This window comes from Gavia stellata, chromosome 1, assembly GCF_030936135.1.
Source record: "Gavia stellata isolate bGavSte3 chromosome 1, bGavSte3.hap2, whole genome shotgun sequence".
In the NCBI taxonomy this organism is placed as follows: Eukaryota; Metazoa; Chordata; class Aves; order Gaviiformes; family Gaviidae; genus Gavia; species Gavia stellata.
This window is the reverse complement of record NC_082594.1, coordinates 125,565,524-125,587,374: the sequence shown is the minus strand read 5'-3', so window position 1 is coordinate 125,587,374 and position 21,851 is coordinate 125,565,524. Positions and strand designations below refer to the sequence as shown.

At 43.2% G+C, this 21,851-nt stretch overlaps 1 protein-coding gene across 1 annotated transcript in view; it reads left to right on the top strand.

The window, feature by feature from the left end:
- The first annotated feature begins 7,454 nt into the window (after nucleotides 1-7,454).
- DPT (dermatopontin) overlaps nucleotides 7,455-21,851 on the top strand; it is a 29,050-nt gene continuing 14,653 nt past the window's right edge. The window contains exons 1-2 of the mRNA XM_059820702.1: nucleotides 7,455-7,759; nucleotides 17,578-17,703. Of these exons, the coding sequence (XP_059676685.1) occupies nucleotides 7,461-7,759; nucleotides 17,578-17,703 (425 nt within the window). The 5' untranslated portion in view covers nucleotides 7,455-7,460. The remainder of the gene's footprint in view (nucleotides 7,760-17,577; nucleotides 17,704-21,851) is intronic.

Sequence of the window (21,851 nt, the reverse complement as noted above, 5' to 3'; positions counted from 1 at the left end):
GCGTGTAAAACTGAGACACTCCTAAATCACATTCTCACCTCTTGTCCCCCTTATCTAGCTCAGAGAAAACTGGTTTTGGCTCAGTCCCATTCCCATGACCAGCAAGTGAATTACAGCTACTGCCATTCACACATCAAAGATCAATTCAGCCCTGACCTCAGACTTACCCCGTGGGTCTGTGCAGTTATTATGAGTGACTAGTTCAGATTCTCCCCTCCAGCATTTCACAGCGGTGTTAAGATCTGTCAGTCACAGTCTATGCTAGAGAAAGCCACGTGAGAACTTCCTAATGATACCAAAATTCTGTGAAGGAGAAACCTGATCACCATCCACAACGACTGGTTTCCATGACAAGGATCACAGCTGACCGACCCCTTAATGCTGCTCAGTCAGACGGCTACAGTCACACCCCTGGGAAAGGGTGGCCCATATTAAGCCCCAGGTCAGTAGTCCATGGATTTTGAAAATGCTACAGCTGGCTGCTGTGGCCTTCTCTAAAAGGTTTCCCATGGATTAAACTGAAAGAACAGGTCACTGAGCCATACATGGAAACAAGCTGTTTCTCCATGTGTGAGACTTACAAAATAAAATAGGACTTGCGCCTCTTCCGTGTCTCTTCTCAGATTATGAAAAATACCTCAAAAATAATTTGATTGCTTTTTCTAACTTCTTCTGCATTAGAAAGTAACATTTTTCCTACCCATTTTATCACAACAGACTTTCTCAATGCTTCAAGAATCAGCTGAAGCTACTTTGAAGCTATTTTGAGGTCAAACTTAAAACAAGTTGAGAGAGGGAGAAAGTAATTTTTCATAGATCTATTCAAAACTCCTTATGCATTAGGTTTAGTACCAATTTCACTCAAATGTCCAATGAGCCCACTGGAGAAGAAATCTCTTTCTGAAGGAGTCATACAAAGTTATAGAAGATTTCTGCCTCGATGATCTGGTGATGACTGCTCTTCCAAGAAAGCTCACCAGCTATATCAAGTAGGAACCACCAACTTCTAGACAGCACAGAGCCAGCCAAGCTTTAATTTAGCCCAAAAACTAAATATAAAGCAATTATATTAAAAAAAGATGAGGACATCTTCAATGAAAAGAGGGATTCAGTTACTCAGCTTATGCATAAAAAGGTCCTGGTAAAATGCTGCCTGCTAAATCTGTGAGGAGGTTCAGCACTGACTCAGCCTGAAGCATTTGGCTCTCTCCTGAATCAATGCCACCTGAATTTCCTGTAGCCTCCAGGCTTTTTTCTTTTCTTTTGGCAGCTTCACCTTCAAACACTGCACCCTGCCTGACTAGGCTTAATACGGGACTGTAGCTAGAGACCTGTTACAGATTTTAAACATACATGCTAAAAGAAATAGTGGTAACAACAGCAGCTATAGCAATAAGACCTTTTTAGTGAAGAGTACTAGGAAAAGACACCTAGCCTTTAGCAGTGACATGTAATTGGAAAAATACCATGCCCTGTCCTGACATTTGAAACCGTAATTGCAAACACTCATCAAATTGGCTTTTCCTCATTGTAATGATCCCGGAAGAGTCACTGTAATTGCAACAGCTCTGTAATTTGCAACAACTTTAGGGAATGAATTTATTAGCGCAAATGGTAGGAGTTACTAGAACAGGGCAACTTTTACACAGCCTGATGCGCAGCGTGGGGAGGAGCAGTTATATCACTGCTCTGATAAAAGCCTATATTACTATGATTATTTCACCTCCATGCAGGAGGTGAAAGAGCAAGAATCATCAAACTTCTTCACTATTAGTGGACCTGAACAAAAAATGCATCATTTTCTATTCATAAGCTGTACGTGACTTCTTACTATATGTACGTAATAACCAAGTTACAGAGCTCCTCATGCCCAGATTTGAGGAATGGCTGTATCAGAACTGGTTAAATATCCCCTAGTAAATCTGTTTGAAATTATTTCTGGGGAGATATCTGCAGAAGTCAGTAATGATGGCTATAGGCTCCTGGGTTATTTAACAGCAAAATATTCTGCGTAGACATTCTAGGATGTCTGCACAAACCTTGCATCTGATAAGGATGTCTCCCCTTGCACAATTGGGCTCTTTTCCTCTCTCCAACTTTTCCGTGCTCTGAGCTTTGTGTGAGCAGGGAAAAGTTTGTCACAAAGGTTTGTGACCGTCACTTTTGTACCCAGTTTTTGGGGGTAATCCGATCTAGGAATGATGATCAATCAATAAAACAGTTGTTTCAATTACTTGAAAACTATGTTTTTAAAATATTAGATTTCAGCGTTGCAGGTGGAAAAGATTTATCGTGGCACCTAGCTGGTTCCCCAGACCAGGAAAATTTGTTTCAGTTGTTTCTTTACTAATGTTGCCATGCAGCTTCCTTACCCTTTCCTCAGAGACTTTATGACTTAAGTTTTGCATTTCCTGTTTGCTTCTATTACTTAACCCATGATTTAATACTACACATGCAGGCAGGAAGCTATTACAAAAGTAATCCAAAAGCCTTATGATAGCCTTGGAGAAATACCACTGCAGCAAGTGCTTTTTTTCTCCACAGCAATATTCCAGGTGGTATCATATCAGAATTTTCTACAGCTACTTCCAAAGAGAAAAGAGCTTTGCAATATCCTCTAGTATCATGGGATCTTAAGTAGTATCTTCCCTGTTACAAAGAAAGCGCTACACAAAGTAGAAGCTGAACCAGCATCTCCGTAGGGAAGCGGCAGGAAGAAGGGATTGGGAAAAGATGTGCTTTCCCAGGGCTGGAGTCTGATGTTGACAGTCCAGATGCTGGAGTTTAAAATCTGTTTCTAGCCCTGAGGTACTGGTGGACATTGGGCAGATCACTGGACCTACTGTGTAAAATAAGGGGGGGTTTAACCTTTCCTACTTTTCAAGAAGGTGATTGAATTTAATCAAAGTACTTTGAGAACATCAAGTGAAAGTTGCTAGAAAAAATATTAACAGTAGGAAGCCTTGACAAATGAACTCCAGCCTTCACCATACACATTACTCTGAAAGAAGGTAATAACTTTGAGCTAGAAGGTTGACAAGGATAATCTTTGTCCCTTGTGAAGCACAGCTTTCCAGCAACTTCATCCTTCTCCACGTTACCAAGGCTTCTGTAACCTCATTTCAAAAACAGAATAAAAGCACCCCAAATCCTCACACTTCTATAAAAACTGACAATGCAGGAAGCTTATTAAAAAAAAAAAAAAAGAAGTCATGCTGCAAAGACGGCACGGAAAAGTAATCAGTAATTGAATTCAATTTACAGCTCCCAGATCATGTAGACTCCCTGACTCATCCAAGCCACTCTGCTTTATCAGAACTGCCAGCATCGCTCTGAGACAGCGTGTAATAAAATATGGAAAATGTGTTCAAAATGTGCGACCTCACTGATGCAATGAGCTGACATGAAAAACAATTTCTTCTCACTGTGAAATGCCATGATGCAGTTGCATTAGCTTGGAAGCAGACGTATATTGCTGCTGCTACTGTCACTGCTTCTGCCGTACCTGTTTCATGTACAGAGGACTTCAGGGCTCAGGGGATACACACTCAGCCTCCTTCACCAGCACAAAATGCAAAGCTTCACTTCTGGCTATAGTCCTGAGTAATATGGGATGGAATCACTCTTGTGCATCTAAAGGATGAAGTGCTGTGAGAAAACACCCTTACATGCTCCTTCTGCCCTCATAGTGGGGCAAAAAACTGGTTGCCCACGAGTCAGACCTTTGCAGATGCAGGAACTTCAGCAGCGTGGCTACTCCAATAAAACCAGATGACACCACTTGCATGCAACCCAGTTTTGTAGACACAGGTCTAGTTGTACCTGTCACTGACCAAATCTGAGCCCTTGCTATTCTCATTGCCACTCCAGTGTCTCTGTGTTTGACAAATAATAAATACAGCTCTTCTGCTCTTTCCCCTATTTTAGTATAGAGCTTGGGTGCTAAAATAAAACCCATTAAGCTGACTACTGTTATTCATTTGAATAGTACTACTGCGCCTATATCAGTTCAAAGCACTGCAATCTCTCTGCATTTCATGACTGTAACATGGCATGGTAAGAGAATACTGCAGCATTTCTCCTAATGGCTCCAAAGCACTATTAATGCCTGCAGCGCTAAGTAATGCTGCATCTAGTATCTGCAGCAGGAGAGAAACACAGAATAATTCAGGTTGGAAGGGTCATTTCTCCTAAGGCCTCTAGTCCAAACCGTGCCCAAGGCAGAACTAACTTCCAAGTTAGGCCAGGGAGTGGGGGTATCAAGAATAACCACTTTCATCTGCCATCATTGGGCAAGACAGAAATTAAATACTTGTTTGTGTGGACTAAATGAAACATTTCTAAGAACTGATATGGAATAAAATTAACAGCCAATGTAATAGATTCCAGGGCAAGGAAAGGTTGGCCCTGGCACCTCATATTTGCGACTTCATTGACACTTTCTGCTTTTCCAAAGACTGGATGTGCAATTTTTAAAGTCAAATTAAAGGGTAAGTAATTTCAGAGAGGGACTGATTTTTAGAGATCATTTTCTCCTAGTGCAAACTCTAGCTGAAGCCAACCAAAGTCACTGAGGTGCAGACTAGTTTGCAGCTCTTCTAGCCACTGGCTTTTGAACTGCTGTGTTTTGATTCACTGGCCAGAACAGAATAAGGCACAGTGGTTAACATGCCAGTGAGTCAATGGAAATACAGCTAAAATTGCAACTGTCAGCACTGGCAACATCAGTGGAATTATCGGGGTTGGAGCAATGGTGCGAAATGTTAGCGAAACAAGTCGCATGTAGCCTCAGCTTTGCTCCATGAACCAAGCAGCTGTGAACTGCAGAGCTGAACGAGCATTACTCAGAAACAAAATTCATGTATGAACACTAGTCTTTTTTTTTTAACCTCTACAGGAATTTTCAAATCACAGTTCCTCCCACTCACAAATACCACCCTTCTCCAAGGTGACTAAAAACCATCATATCCCTCCTGTAAGAAATTCTGCTCTCTTGTTTTTATTCAGCGTCAGAATGAAGCAAGAAATTTAATATTAACAGTTCCCAGAAAGCACTGGATCCAGAAACACAGAACTGTAGATTTTCAGGCAGTCCCTGGTCAGGACACGACTGCACTGCCATGACTGCTACAGGGAGTTGCAGTTCCACATCTCTTGTGTTCGCTATCTTCCCTGCACAGCTTTTTCCCCCAGCCAAACCACTTCTTGATCACAGTGCAGCATGGAGGTGCCACCCTATCCACTATCTGGGATCAGGCAGGGTTGACTGTATGTAGGATGTGACAACAGACATCTCGAAGCTTCACACAGAGGTCAGAGGTAGGTAAAGCAAGACTGTGCCCTACTCTCCATAGAGCCCTCCTCCCCCTTCTCATCCCCTCTTGCCCCTGATTTTGTGTGGGTTATGTGAAGACTTCCTTCCAAGGAATGGTGCTTATAAAGAGTTATGTGAGGTGAGGGTCATATATATATGATAATGTGGTGCTTCCTGCTAAAACATCTTCCAGAATGCCTCTCAGGCATATACAGCAGTGTGGAGTGCTCCCAGATGTTGACTACATGTCTAAGGAAGTAAGGGAAAAAACGTACACTATCGAGTTAGCTGAAAAACTCACGTGAGATCGTGCAGTTCAAGTCTGCACTCTGGTGCCCATCGGATAACTATGGGGTTTTTAATCTTAAATTTCCTTTCTCTTTAGACTTTGGCTACCTGTGTCCCCGACTGTTACCTAAGATCTAAAGGAGGGCAGCTCCAAGGAAAGGGCTGTTCTGGGCTGTCTCCATAGCCCTCTTCCCCAGGTATCTGAGGCTGCTACAGCTGGAGATGAGGCACTGAGCTAGATCAGCAACTCTCAGCTGCCAGGTTCACGTGGATCTGCACTGGCTCTGAGCATGGACAACTGAGATACTGTGATACACTGTGCTTCTGGCAAAGAGCTCAACCTCCACTTACAGTTTTGTCAAACAAGGCTCTGCTACAATAAAAGCCATTGGCTAAAGGCACAAAAGCACCTGGTTGATGAGGCTGAAGGCAGCTTTTGAGACCTGGGGTTGGTTAGTAAAGGCACCCACCTCCTGGGATGCTTATACTCCTGCAAAGCAATGACCAGGCATGATGGGTTTGGAGATCCCTAGAGAAGAGCAAGTCCACTGTTACCTATCACAGATCCTCTTTCTGATAATATCAGCAACAGAATAAAAGCTCATACACCTTTTCTTTTTGTGCATGGTCCAAACGGGGAAGATGGGTAGTGAAAAGAGTGGAGGAGAAACTTGCAGCAAGAAACAGTCTCTGGATCCTTTGCGGTAATTTCACTGCAAGAGACGGGATCTGAATCTGGAGCCGTTCCAAGGGTCACACATTTCACTAGTAACACAGCATAGGCTACAAACACATATGTAGGCTATGTTAGACAGACTTCGGACTGTCTTACTTATTAAAACATGCTCAAGTCCTGCAGTTTTCTATGGGTCAAGTACACCGTTAAGTAAAGCACACCGTTCCACGCTTTCCTGAATAGGGTGGTCTCCTTAAAAGAAATTAGCTGAGAATGTGGCATATAAACACATTTCCAAGTGGCAAGCCAGGTTTTGGATTTGCAGCACAGCAGTTCCTCCACAGTAGCTCCATGTTTCTAGCCCATGACAAATGCAAGGTAGATTAAAGGGCCTTAGCTCAAAGATTTCAATAGGTTATGGTGACACATGAAGCTTATTTCATTGTAACTTGCTTATGTGCTTTATCCTTCCATTAAAACATCTGCCGAGTCCACAGTTTTAAAGTGCTCACACACAATCATAGCAAAATCAGTTCTGCATGGAAGAAGCCGATGCCCTGCTTCTCAGGGTGGGCTGTTTCCATGCCAAGCCAGAGTCTCAGTCATTCAGGCTCCGCCTCCCCTCCAACCAAACCAAACCGCCGAACAGATTTTTTACAACAGGAGCAGTGAATTCCCCCACCTTGCCCAGTTCCCTTCTTTCTAGGGACTGGCAGAATCATATCACACATATTTAGGGAAAAGAGGGTGGGGAGACACACAAATGACCACATTTTGTTGCGTGTTACTAATGATGAAAAACGGCAACTTCAAATAGAGCTTTAATTTAAAAAAAAGTAGTTTTCAAACTTAACAGCTGTCTTGAGGATAAAAGTGGGATGTCTGTGACAGTTGTACTATAATGTGTATCTTGCTCTATGCAGTAGCTCTGCAGCAAGGGATCACAGATGGTTTGTGGTGGTGGGAAGACCCTGCTCTTAGGACCTGCAGACTTACTGTACTTGCAGAATTCCACCTTAAAAGTAATTGGATGAGTCTGTAACTCAGAGAAGGTTTGCTAAGCAATGACACATTGCACTTGGATCTGGAAGCATAACATCTGGAAGCCAAATGTTAGAGGCGATATAAAAAGGCCAGCCCAACAAACCAGTGGGGCATTTCTAAGCCAGGAACATCCTCAGGATGGACCTCATCCTTCTCTGTGTATTCCTGCCTCTGGTGACCGTGGCACGGGGCCAGTACGGTGACTATTACTATGGCCCCTATAACTACGGAGATAATGATGAATGGGTCAATGTGTACCGGCAGGGTTTCAACTTCCAGTGCCCACATGGGCAGGTGATTGTGGCCGTCAGGAGTGTTTTCAGCAAGAAGGAAGGCTCCGACAGACTGTGGAACTACGCCTGCATGCCGGCAGCCCAGAGCCTCGGTGAGCCGACAGAGTGCTGGTGGGAAGAGATCAACAGGGCGGGAACCGAATGGTAGGATACCCCCAACCATCCCTGGAGGGCGCAGCCCTGATACCCCCTGTGGAATGCGGGTGCTAATAGTGTGGTCAGAGCAATGCAAACACATATTAATGCCATCATAACCAGTGGCTTCACTGCCCTGAACGACTGCCTGAGACTCATTAATCACGATGCATGTGTGTGAGGTGATCAGCATCACATTTGCCTTCTCTGTAGCAGTTTCTTGCTGGAGGGTCTCAGTGCGCTTTAGAAATGCTGTGTCGTTTGGTCACTCACAGCCTCAGCTGCAAAGTGGTTTGGTTTTGCTATCGTTGTTTCACAGATGAGGAAAATGAGGCATGAACCTTCAGTGAGAAGAGGATAAAGTCCCTCTTGAAAAGCCACACACTGAACCAGTGATTAAACTGGGGAACAAATTGTAAAACTCCTCACTCTGTCCTCCTGCTCTTATCACTAGAAAAACAAATTCTTCTCTGTATTGCACTGGCTTTTCTCTTTGTGTTTTTTGTTGCTAAGCTTCTTGGCTTAGGCCCAGTCAAAGGCTGTTTTCTAGTCATGCTGGTATTACAGGAGCCAAAAATCCACACTAATGAGTGATGATGGTGGCATATACATGCACGATAATGATAGCAGAAGATCATGTTAATTCCCTAATACAGTCAGTTTTGGTTAACTAAACGTTACATTTGCCATCAACGTTAGAGGCAAAGGTGGCCACATTTTATGACCATAATAATTTCTGGAAATATGTATAGTGTTTCATGTTTAGGCAGCACATACCCAGTATTTAATTATCTTCTGATTTTTTCATGAGATGTGAAACAGTTTTGGAAAACTCTGAGTTTGAAATATTCTTTGAACAGAACAAAACGAATGCAAGGATATTTTCAAATACTTGAAATGGTTTTGTTCCAGAAATTGCAATGTGATTTTTGTAGATTTCATGTTATGTGGAAACAAGTTAGCAATGAAATGTGACGCTTCTGCTTTTTAAATGATTCAAAATTTTGTTCTGAATTATTCAATCTCTTTCATTTACCACATGATACATTCCTATGGCTGATGCAATTGCTAAGGAAAAAAAGATTGACCCTATACTTAACTTTGGAACAAGAATGGAAAAGAAAGGGGGAGGGCTACAAAACAGGCAGAAAGAAGACACTGTGATAATCCTGGATGACTTCATTTTTCATACATTGATGCAATTTCTACTTACTGCATAGTAATTTTGAATTAGACCTTTCCATTGTTAAAAATAAAATTATTATTCTCTTTCTAAAAATTCCTGGCAGAAATTGCTCAAGTTCACTTCTCACAAACAGGATACTGTGTAAGTCTATATAGTACCTTTTCTTCTGCTATCTAACCATGGGGCCATATTCATCACCATGCTCCATATGCTTAGCATGACTACATTCACAGCATATTACCTGAATCTCATTTCCTTCAGCTCTTAAAAAAATCTGTCCACTTTGTCCTCTTTCTTGCCTACATTATTTCCTATTGCAACCCTATCTTTTCTCCAAATGTATTTCTTTTCCAACCCCTCTTTAATGTGTTTAACTCTGTTTCACTCTCTTTCCTAGCTTTTGGAATTATTTTAGTTATTTCTTCCCTAGCTCACCTTTCCAGTCCAACATCCTTACATTTATCTGTCTTCTCTGCATAGATCTCCTCCTTTCTTTCTTCTCTCTCTTTTTTGGGGAGGGGGGAATACACTGAAGTTATTAGGAAACGTATACCCCTTTGCAAAGGTGAACTTGTGCTCCTCATTACTTGGGCTATTTCCATAAATCTTAGCTAGCTGTGCCTGGTTGTGTTCTGCAGTTTTCTGCACCCAGGGCTGAGCTGGTTGCATCTGCAGTGCTTCATGGAGAGAGGCTTGCTGTAAGCCAGCACGTCCCTGGCCGTGCCCAGACGCTGCTGCCCAAGAACCCAGCAGGCTCATCCCAGACTGGAGTGAAAGTGTGGGCCAGCAGGCAGCCAGCCTGGAGTGTCTGAGTGCAAACTCAAACCTCAAATTAATGTGACGGCATGCGTGTAGTCTGTGGGGCCTTTGACAATCCCAAACCTTCTCTCTTGGCAGTCGTAATTCTCATAGCTGCCTCTCTTTTCTCTCTCTCTTGCATGCCCAGCTCAGTGCTATTTGGAGCCATCTCCAATTCTAAAGAGATTCACTCAGTAATCAAGTGGGACCACAAATATGAGTCACAATCTGTACCATTCATTCTGTTTGGCCACCTCTGTTTCCCCACTGATCTCCTGACGCACCAATCTGTTGGTAAGCAATACATCATCCTCATGTCAGCTGACACAGCACTTTGCTGGACTCGCTGGTCCATTCCCCATCTGTGTAGGACGGACCGTAAGATTCCTTCTTCAGCTCTGCCTGACAGGGTATTTTGTCTCACCTTGCACATCACATCTGGGGAGATTCAATGGCTTGTACCACCAATAACTACAAAGCTGTCAAATTTTTCCTAAAGTTTAAGCCAAGTTTTTCCTAAAGTTCCTCTACTGTAACTGAGGCTTTTTATTCCTTGCCCTACCTTCACTGAGTAATGAGAACAAGCACATTGCATCCTTTGTAAAATCTCTTTATTAATAGGTAGCAGCTATGTCTTTCCTTCACCCTTGCACCCCATGCACCTTCACCCATGCTTTTGCTTTCAGGCTGAACACGTCTCCATTCTTTTAGTTCTCCTTTGGAAGTTTTATATTCCAACACTCCTAAGCAAGCACTGATCATATGTACAGCTCTCCTCTGAATTCCCTCCAGTTTCTCAGCCATGTCCCAGAAACTCTAGTCTGGCAGAAACACCAAAAAATGACGTCTGACAAATGATGTTTATGGCGTTTCACAAATCACCATTCCTGACTGTTGTGTAGCTGCACAACAGAGACAAACTCAAGAGAGGTTTCTTTAGAAAAGACAACAAACCAAGAAAAGCTTTAGAGAAAAAATGAAGTGTGAATATAAAGCAGAGAGAAGAAAGAGTCTCCAATTCATTATCTTCTTTGGCCGTTAGCACTGGGGGGGTAATAGCAGACATGGATGTGGGGAGTGTATGCGTAGGAGAATTGGGGGAACTGGAGGGCAGGAGGGAAACGCTGGCAGAGCTGGTTTAGGTAAGTTGGCTTCCTACATTAACACTACGTATTATACGGACTTCTAGGATTAAACCCGTAAGACTTTGCGTCTTACAGATATGAAAACAGAAAGAGAGCAATGACACAGATCCACGGTAGGCATCTAATCACGATGCCCAGTAGTTTATGACCTCTGCCCCCTTCCAGGGTCAATGGAGAGAAACAAGTACTCTAAAAACTGCTTTCTGGGGCACCCCATCTCTCTCCAGAAGCAGACTCATGAAGACCAATCACCTCTGACAGTTGCCTAGAATTACCTACTGGCATTTCAGAATATGTCTAACTATAGGTGCTTTGTTTAATAAATGCATGCCTGAAGTTAAGCTCATGTGTAGATACACTTCTGAAGAGAGCGTGTTCTTTTGTGTTTTGCTGAACGGACATGAGAAACCTGTGAACATGTTACAAGACTCATAGGGAAAATTTTGGCAATAGATTGGATCTGATGACCAGGGATACCTTCTCAGCTTCATTAACCTGTGAATACGTTTAAAGTCAAGCACGTGTACAAAAGCTTTGTTGAATCTGCCCCAACACCTTACCCCTGCAGAGCCTATCTGCTAACCAAAATGCTGTTCAATACTGTGAGCAGAATCTGTTCCTGGATAATTTGGAAATACTTGTGTCTGGAGTAGGGAAAAGTCTTCAGGACACCCCTGGATTCCTGGATTCTAGACAGTCCTTCCAATTTTTTGTATGCTGTGACATCTCAAGGAATCCTGCCTTTTCAGACAGAATAAAGCTTATGTTTTTAGCTCCATTTGTACTGGAGGAAGTTTGACCTTGGGTACATATTTCACCACCTAAGAACAGGTAAGGTCTGACTGATGGCGGGTGAGACTGTTCTTCACTGCTTTGCTGAATACTAGAGAGTTGTCTCTACAAACCAGTCTTTGAACAAGGTACTTAACTATTTTTCTTGCCTGAAAGTGATCGTACAAAAGGACAGGGATCACACAAACAAACGAACAAAAGCTTGCAAGTGAAAGACAAGCAACTCTTCCTTCCAGGAGAAAATGTTTGTTTTACACCACATAATACAGATGGAACCATGCCATATCCCCAATATACTCCCAGCTACCCATAAGGGACAAAGCAGAAACATTTCCAGCCAACTGGTATTTAATGCATGTTTATTGCCTTTTTTCCTTGTTTAGACTTCTGAGAAAGTGTTTTGATGGGACTTGGAAAAAAATGATATCTAGATTCTCCCTCCCCGCTCCCATTCTCACTCTCCTTTGCCTTCTCAGACACACACACGCAGATCCTTCAAGTAGGCACACAACCCTATTTCCTACAAAGTAGGCGCAAAGACAGACTCATGAGCAAAGGAAGTGTCTGCAGGAGCCTCCTGTTCAGGCACTGGCAGCACACCCCGGTACATCTGCGAGGAACTGTTTTTGTTCTCAATCTCTGACCAATCCCATGTCTCAAATCTGAGGCTGTATTACCCAAACCCGAGAATCAAGCTGCCCTTTCAAAATGTTCCCATTTGTGCTATCTACGTAAACAAGTTAATTTTCTTAAAAGCCCTAGGGTTATGTTAAAGGGACAGTGCTACAAGCTTTTAGCACAGCTGCAATGGACTGAGTCCAGTGGGAGCATCTGAGGAGATGAGGGGTGTTTCTGTAGATAGGGAGGCCTCATCAGTGACTGTCAAGAAGAAATCAACAGGGTGAAGAGGGCCTTGCCTTCCCTTTGGGTGGGGAGGAGAAAGAAAGTCATCACTGACCCCTCAGGGAAAGAAAAAGACAGCTGAAGATGATAGTGAGGTTGCCTTTGGCATGTGGGAGTCATGACAACACATCTGACCACCTCACAACAGATAGTGAAGACTCCTCATAGAAGTGGTCATTGGAGACTGGCATGGCCTAATCAAACACGGGGAAGTCGTTCCCTTCGTCTGAGTGCCAGAGTTTCAAGTGTCCTGTGCCTGCCCTCAGCCACTTCTCTCTCCCCATTCATCTGTAACAGACTGACCGTTAAATTAGCTTTCATCATGCGACTAACCAAACTACACAGAGGGAGGACACGCCACAAAAATAACTCAGGAGAGCAGGACAGGCCCCCCCACCCCCACCGTTGTACCAAAAGGAAATTAAGGTTTGGATATTGGAAGTAACGGGTTTTAAACAGTCTATCTAATGTCTCGTTAAAAAATGCCTCCCACACTCTAACCGTGGTCTTACTGGCTGTGTGAGGTTAGACCACCTCTCTCTGTATTCACTCCAGGGAAGACTGCAGATGAAAGCATGCAGTGTTACTTCTACTGGGTCAGTTTGCCATGTCTGAGATAACTCCGTAATACGTAGATTCATTCTGCTGTGGCAGGCTGTAGAGAGATAGCTTTAAAGTAATTAATGATACAAGTTTTACAGGAGCCATCTGCTCTACAGCAGAACAGTGGGATTGTTTTGAAGTGCACAGAATGACACTCTCAGGTTACCCTGTTATAAGGAACAAATTGCCCTTAATGCAGCATGACCCAGTGACTACTGAGCTGTGTGTCAGGCTCTGCACGCTTCCAGAGAGCTTCAGGAAATGCCACCCACTCCGTGTGGCAAGGGCTCCACACAGGCTCGAACACCACCACTTACTGCATCTTGACTTGGGCTTCCCTGAGCGGATTTGTGATGAACAGTCTTCCTCTTTGGGCTGTCATCCTCAGGACAACATGCTGCTCAGGCTAATTCCTGATGTATCTGAGGGATGGGGCGCCTCAGAGAGAAGTCTACACCACAGCGTGGGCATTAAATGGGGCACAACACTCTGGAGCTTTGTCCAGCAAAGAGCAAAAGTAAGATGTAGGCATCATTATGAAGTGTCACCACAATTGGTGCCATTGCTCAAAACAATTATACTGTTGCAAGCAATATTTTTCTTCAGTCTGGCAGGCAACTGTTGAGTCAATGAGGTACACGCTTGGCCGCTGAGGCTATATCAATTTTTGCAAATAATGTGGCACAATTTAAGTGGATCTGTACAGTGAAACAGTTCGTGCATGGACCCAAAATCCACATACGCATTTTGAGTGGGTTTGTTTCAAACCAGCTCTAGCTTGGTCTCACAGATAAAATCTCATTGGTGAACAAGGAAAGCAGTCCTGACCTGAACTAAACTGATACCATGGACGCACACTTTGGTTGATTGCCATGACAGAACTCAGCTGTACAACACTCATTAACTAGCTCAGAAGAAGATTTGGCAAACGAGAGGCTTTTCACAGCAATTGCAGCAGGCCAGGAAAGTCTCAGCTACCATATCCCTGTTATTACGGAGAACTCCTCCCAAAATAAGGCTGCATAGTTTATTTACTTTATGTGAAACACTGCAGTCATTTCCAACACATGTAAACGAGGGAAGGGAGGGGCAAGTTCCCATTCAACAGCACCTGACCCTCACCACTACCAATCTTCCCACTCCCCCACCTACCAGCCAGCTCACCTTCTCTTTTCCCAGTACCAGATCCCAAAGGCAACTCCCTGCATCGCAACTTGAGCCAACTAGAAAAACAAAACAACCTTTCCATTGCCAAGTTTAATCCCACAGAGTCCCAGCCAGTTTCTCATGCTCTTCTACATTCACCTTCTAGGAGGTACCTTCCTTTCTTCTTAGCAATGTCAGGATTTCATGAGTGAGGAGAACCCAGTGACATTAACTCCGAATACTGAATTATCCTCTGTTACAGAAGTGCTACAGAGTGGGTCTAGTGAAAAAGGCATTTTTTTTACTTGGCCATAAATCAAAGGTCCTGAATCACTAGTTTTTATTCACCATACTGGTTTGCAGGATTTGCTGTGACAGGAGTAGTGAATTCAACAGAGAAGGAAGAAATCCTCACATATTGTGTTGTTTTCAGATTAGTGCATAGAGCATCTGACCAAAAAGGTGTGTGGGGAGGGGTTGTTTGTTTCCCTTGAAGAATTACTTTCTGCTTGTAGGAAAGAGGCCAACTGGGAAAAGGAAAGAGAAGAAAAGATTTTATATGAGCTCATAAATAAGCACTCTGTTTCTGAGAGCATGTCTTAATTTTTGGAGGAATATCTGGATTTGACTTGAAAACTAGAAAGATCAGGGAAACAAATCTTGTGTTATCTCAAAGCTAAAGACAAGTACTTCAACGTCACTATTATCTTTCTTTCACTGAACCCAATATTGAGCTTGAATAACAGATTGCAGGACTTCATGTGTATGAGACAGAAGTAGAGAGGGAGAAGTGAACATGAGCTTAAAAGCATATTTCAAATTTTACTTTGAATGTTTTTTAAAATAAAATGGCAATTTAATTATAAGACATGAATTATGTCCAGTTATACTCTCCATCTAAGAAACTAATTTTTAAGGCAACTCCAAATATTAAACAAACTTTTCATGAGAAGATAGAATCAGGATAAAAAATAACCAAACCTTCCTAAAGTTTGGTGCCCAAATATGTACGCATGTAAACATAGGAGTGTTATGTTAGCTAGATTTTTTTCAATCCACTATAGAGAGAAGGGTCCATCAGTGATATCTCTCTCAAAATGAATCTTTCCATCAAAATTGGAGTGTATTAGTAGAGGTGTCAAGAAAATAAAAATTGTTGTAGGGCAAAGAAGTCAGGAAAGAGGGCAGGACTTCCCAGACTGAATATGAGCAGGTGGGGAAAGAAAAGGAGAAGAAAGAACCTCCCGCAAAAATAACTAAGGGCAGGAATATCAGATGCTGATCGGTGGGGACGGGAAATTGCAGGGCAATGCCGAGCCTCTGCAAGGAAGTGCAAAGGAGAAGGAGGAACGAAATGCTCCCGTCATACCACATATGCAAAAGAGCTAGAAAATCTCCCAGGGGCACAAGGACTCGAGCAGTGGAAATGCATGTAACTGGGAAGGGGGAGAGGCAGAAGAAGATGAAGAGACACAAGTTTGGTTCTACTTTACACAGATTAATGCTCATCTTGCAACAGGTACAACCATTCCCTATATTTCTGTGTATCAACCTTTCTTCCATCAGGATAATACCAATCATCTGCAGCTATCCAATATGTTTACACAGAGTCTTAGCCATATGTTCCCATGGCCTATGTGCCAAAAAACAGAGCAACTTCCTATCAAAGTCCTGCTGAAATCCTCTGAGTGCCAGCCAAACTGCCTTACTTGGTGTGATACCATAGCAACTCAGAGTCCCCATCATTGCTTAACTCTGAAGGTCCTCGGAAGAGTCTCACGGAGCACAGCAAGTATGTGTGGCCCCAGCAACGTGGGAGATGCGGGGATACAAACAAACGTAAATAATCTTGTCTGAACAACAGAACACGGTGGAAGGGACATATGGAAGAGACCCCTGCTTCAAAGGAGAAAACTGAAAGTTAGGCAGAGGAATTCATCCCTGCACTGGTCAAAATTGATCAGTTTTTCAGCTTTTGCACACAAACAGTTGAGCCTCATGTTTTGCGAGCACTAACACTTGTATGCGCAGTGAATGACTTTCCAAACACCAAACTCTGCTACATGATGTGTTTTCCCTTCTGGGAATTCCAGGCTCATTAAAATAAACTATGAGGTCATTGAATGAAACTAGGTGAAATTTTTGGTATTTGTTAATCATAACGTTACTTCTGAAAGTGTCTTTTGGATATATCAATGTATTTGGTTTTATGGTATCGCAAGGAAGGTTTGCTACAGCTCTAGGCTGCCAGTTTTCCTTGATGAAGGAAAAAGAAAGGAAAGGAAATGGAAGAACTGAATTCCTGTAATTTTCTCCACTAGGGAAAAAATGAGGCTAGGAGGGTGCTTGAGAGCACTCAACAGCTGAGTTAATGAGCTGTCTGTTTTCACTGTCTCCTTGTCTTTGGTCTCCAAGAAGCAAGCGATTCAAACTGATTATCACTTGAATCACTTTGGGTATCAGTGTCCAGATGCTTGTAGGGTGTGCCGAAAGAGAAGCATGTATCTGTATGCTTAGAGACCATGTCTATTCTACTTGACAGTGTATGATATGTATGACAGAATTCCCGAGTACACAGAAATCATGAAGCAGCAGATTTTTCTTTTGAAAATCCAGTCATAAAAGTTATGTGAGTCTTATAATGTCACAACATCTGAGTCTCAGTTTTCCTCATGTGATTGTTATCAAATCATGATTTCATCACAAGCCTATAATGTTTTGAATTAGGAGTGCCTTCTCCTGGAGACAGGTAATTGAGAACAAAATAAAATAAAAGAAATTGCTGAACTTCTCTTATAAAAGAGTTTCTAGGGCTCCTTTTTTGTAGAGAAGCAGTTGAAAAAATTAATCGAGTGAACCCCAAATGCTCAAATACCCACAGTCAAAGACAAAAGTATTAATGGACTATTTTGACATCAGTGTCATGATTTGTAAAACAGTTGAGAATGTCAACACCAGAACAATCTTCTTGCCTGATTAGCATACTGGAATGATTAAGTACTTAAAAACAGTTTAAATAGTTTTAAGTGCAACATAGATGTTAAGACATTATTAGTTAACTACTGCTGCTTTCTTGTACAAAATGGTTACTCGATACACAGCAAGCGCATACAGTGCTTCTCAATACAAAGCCAAACCCTTAGCTTGCATCCTGAATCAAAAATTTTAATGCTGTTTTTAGAAATGATTGAAACTGTCAGCGAATCTAATATCATGTTTTCCTTATGTGTTCTCTTCTTTCTCCTCTTTCTTAGGTATCAAACCTGCTCAAACAATGGGCTGGTGGCTGGTTTCCAGAGTCAGTATTTTCCATCTGTGCTTGACCGTGAATGGCAATTTTACTGCTGCCGCTATAGCCGGAGATGCCCATATTCATGCTGGTGAGTTCAAGCAGAAACCAGACCTGTTAGCTTCTTTTCCCCAGCACTCCCTATAAATGTCTTTGGCCATTTGGCCCATCAAAAAACTTGTCTGAGAAAAAGTTAACTGTATTTTATGGGGCTAAGCAAGTTATTCCCAGTCTGACCACGGGCTTCCTGAGGATCCATGGCTAAGGGAAAAGAATGAGGGCACAGTTGTGCTGAACAACGCAATACAGTAGCTAGCCCTAAATGAACAAGCCTGGGTACCAGCAGCAGCCTAGCTGTGCTGGAAACCATGACAGAAGTCTCCAAAGTGGAACAGCATTTCAAAGGAGGTGATATAGCCCCCACTACCTGATCCAGCACATTTACAGGAGTAGGACCATCTCTGTGCTACGCTATTGTGTCACAATGACTTACAGTAGTGAACTTCCTTCCAGTTACCTCAGAAAAAACAACCTCTGGCTGACAACTTGGGATTTTTGTATTTGTAGCGCACATAACTTGCTCCCTCTCTCAAGACTGTTCGAAGACCAAAGTCAAAATGAGCTACTGATCGCAGTCCAAAACTAACAAAAAGGTGGCCTCACCTCAATACAGTATCACAACTGGTGCTGGCAACCTCACAGAGGCTATGGAAAAATGAGCTACACATCCCGAGTTTCCCTTTGTCTCCAAGTGTGGTTCCTCTAAATTGAGACAGCAGCACAGTAGCAAACTGTGTAGAGAAAGCTCATATTGCTCCTGTCTATTCTGTATCACAGAATTCATGATTCTAGGCTCCCAGGGCTATTATTCCAGCTATTCTCGCTGACACAAAGAATAACCTGCCTGCACTTTAAAAAAAAAAAAAGAAGAAGAAGAAAATAGGGGGGAAAAAAAAAATCTGTGCTTGAGCCTTTTTTTCCAGAACTCAGTTTTGAAGTAAACTTCCCACTGAAATGCACACAAAGTGTTTACATGCCATTGGTCTTACTTTATCTGGCTGGCTACTGGCCAACAGCCATGCTTTGCTTTGCAGACCAGTCTCTGTGCAGCCAGGAGGAAAAGAAATGTTTTTTTATTATTATTTCTGAAGATTTTAAATGGCAGGAACTCTGTAACAACGTCTTTGAACATTATTCTGTTCCCTTTCCTGCCTACACTGCCTACGGATGTTCTCTACCTGGGGGGTTATTTACGTACCTGCCCAGGCTCTTCACTGAGGGAAACTCACTCTAACTTTTAAGCAGTTCTTCCAATCTCTCTTACTCCTCTAATATTGCATGTATTTTCAGAGAGTCAACAGAAATCGTCTCTGACCTCCTTTGTTGTTGTTGAGAGTTCTGCTTGACAACTGGGTACAGCTTTGTCTCTGCCTTGCAAATAGGCATTCAGAGTAATGAAAATCCTAATGTAAATGTTTGGGGTTACTGATATCTTGCCTCTCTATCCCAGCTGCATGTGGACTCCTATATTGCCCTTCTGTTTCCAACAGTGACAACACTCCATTTTTTATGCTTGGAAAAGAATACCTTATGCAGTTCATATCTTTCCATGCAGAAAAGGCAGCATTTCAAAGGCAGGTGAAGTGTTTCTTCCTCTAAGCAGGGTAGAAATCCCATGTGCTCATGTTCTTCTGGAAATGGAGAGCTGAACATCACAGTATAAAACCTCTGGGAACACCTATTACCTGGCTTGTGAAAAGCTTCCGGTGCATAGTTTGTGATTATAGGTTCATTATAAAACCATTCTGTACCCTGTATTACCAGGCTCAGTCACTCCATCTGGAGCCCAATTTGTTCTGTTCAAGCTACTGGCCCCTCTTGACACTTCCATATCCACTGTCACCCTGGACAGTCTCTCATACAGTTTCTCCTACTTGAGAGACTTCTTTGACCTTACCCTCTTGAAGTACTTCCTTACAATACATTTCTTCCAATTTCTTTCAAGCTCTCGTTCTGCCTTTGGAGTTAGCAAGGTAGATACAAGCTCTTTCTACATACAGTTATCCAAATTAGGATCACGGAATCACAGAATAATTAAGGTTGGAAAAGACCTGTAAGATCATCAAGTCCAACCATCAACCAACACCACCACGCCCACTAAACCATGTCCCACAATGCCACGTCCACACGTTCCTTGAACGCCTCCAGTGATGATGACTCCACCACCTCCCTGGGCAGCCTGTTCCAGTGCTTCACCACTCTCTCAGTAAAGAAATTTTTCCTAATATCCAGCCTGAACCTCCCCTGGTGCAACTTGAGGCCATTCCCTCTTGTCCTGCCGCTAGTCACTTGGGAGAAGAGACCAACACCCACCTCTCTGCAACCCCCTTTCAGGTGGTTGTAGAGAGCGATGAGGTCTCCCCTCAGCCTCCTCTTCTCCAGACTGAACAACCCCAGCTCCCTCAGCCGCTCCTCATCAGACTTGTGCTCCAGACCCCTCACCAGCTTCGTCGCCCTTCTCTGGACACGCTCCAGCACCTCAATGTCCTTCTTGTAGTGAGGGGCCCAAACCTGAACACAGTATTCGAGGTGCGGCCTCACCAGCACCGAGTGCAGGGCCACAATAACCTCCCTACTCCTGCTGGCCACACTATTTCTGATACAGGCCAGGATGCCGTTGGCCCTCTTGGCCACCTGGGCACACTGCTGGCTCATATTCAGCCGGCTGTCAATCAACACCCCCAGGTCCTTTTCCGCCGGGCAGCTTTCCAGCCACTCGTCCCCAAGAGGATGTTATGGTCTGGATGGACAGACAACTAGATGGGTAAAAAACTGGTGGTTTAACAGGCTCAGAGGGCAGTGGTTAAAGAGTGATACCCTGCCTGGGTGTCCATTACGAGCAGAGCACTGTAACTAATGGTCTACCCTGGGACCTGTCCTGCTTAACGTCTGTATCGGTGACCTTGAGGAGGCAACGGAGCGCACACTTGCCAAGTTTGCATACAATACCAGACTCAGGGGAACAGCTGATATGCTTGAGGGCAGGACTGCTGTTTAGAGGGATATAATGAAAACCTTTTCCTCTACGAGGACAGTGAGATAGTAGAGCAGGTTGCCTGGTGAGGCTGTGCAGGCTCCATCCTTGGAGGTTTTCAAGACTCAACTGAATAAAGCCCTGAGCAGCCTGGTCTGACCTCGTGTCTGACCCTGCTTTGTGCAGGGTGCTGTACCAGAGACCTCTTGAGGTCCCTTTCTGCCAGAGTTATCCTGCGATCCCGAATAGGACTCCTCTGCTGGAGGACCTGCACCACGCAGCTAAACTCTTCTCCCCAGAACAGGGTCTCCCGCCTATTGTATGCTGGGAATGGTTTCTTTTCTGTTTTATTCCCTTTACCGTCCCTAGAGAATGTCTGGGAGAGTGCTAGTTGTTATGCTAACATATAAACAACACGAACTGTAATGTGGTAGTGCAAAACCCCATGTTTTGGACCCACTTCTACTACTACAGATGTGACTTGTCTGAATTGCTAAACTTCAGTGTACAGCAACTAAACTTCCCATTCCCTAAGCCCAGGAGATCTCACTCACAACTTCACTTCCATTGGCATTTCCAAGTTATTGTCACAAAACCTTGTCACACATCACACTTCTGGTCTGTATCTTGCACTCTGTTTAAGACGCATTTGACAGAGAGAATGTGTTTTCCAAACAAACTGCAAAGCAGTTCTGGGCTACCATGGGTAGGACCTCAAAATGTATATGCATATAAGACACAATAAAAATGTGTGCGTGTATACAGTATCATGACTTGTTACAGTTTCTGCCCCGACCTATGATGGTATATATTCTGTTCCAGAAACTAGCTGTTAATAAACTATCTGTGGAGAAATGGCTATTAACATGCTGCTGACTCCTCCTTCTTGGTTGAAGCAGCTTAATTTCATGCAAAGGCATCTATTAGTATATGACTACGTGGAAAAGTAATACCAGCAGAATAGGTAACGAGTGTGGTGCCTCATGGATCATGCGTGACACATAGGAAAATCCATATTCAAAGACAATCCACATTGCAGAATTTCTCAGCAGCCTTGAATTTTAATGTGCAATGAATCCTTCATTATGAAACTAAATATGGGCAGAAAAGCACTTTTAAGAAAACTGACAATACTGAGGCGTAACAAAACTCTTTGGTTTAAATTGGCTCTCACCTTGGGTATTTGATCCCTTTCTCTTCCAGTC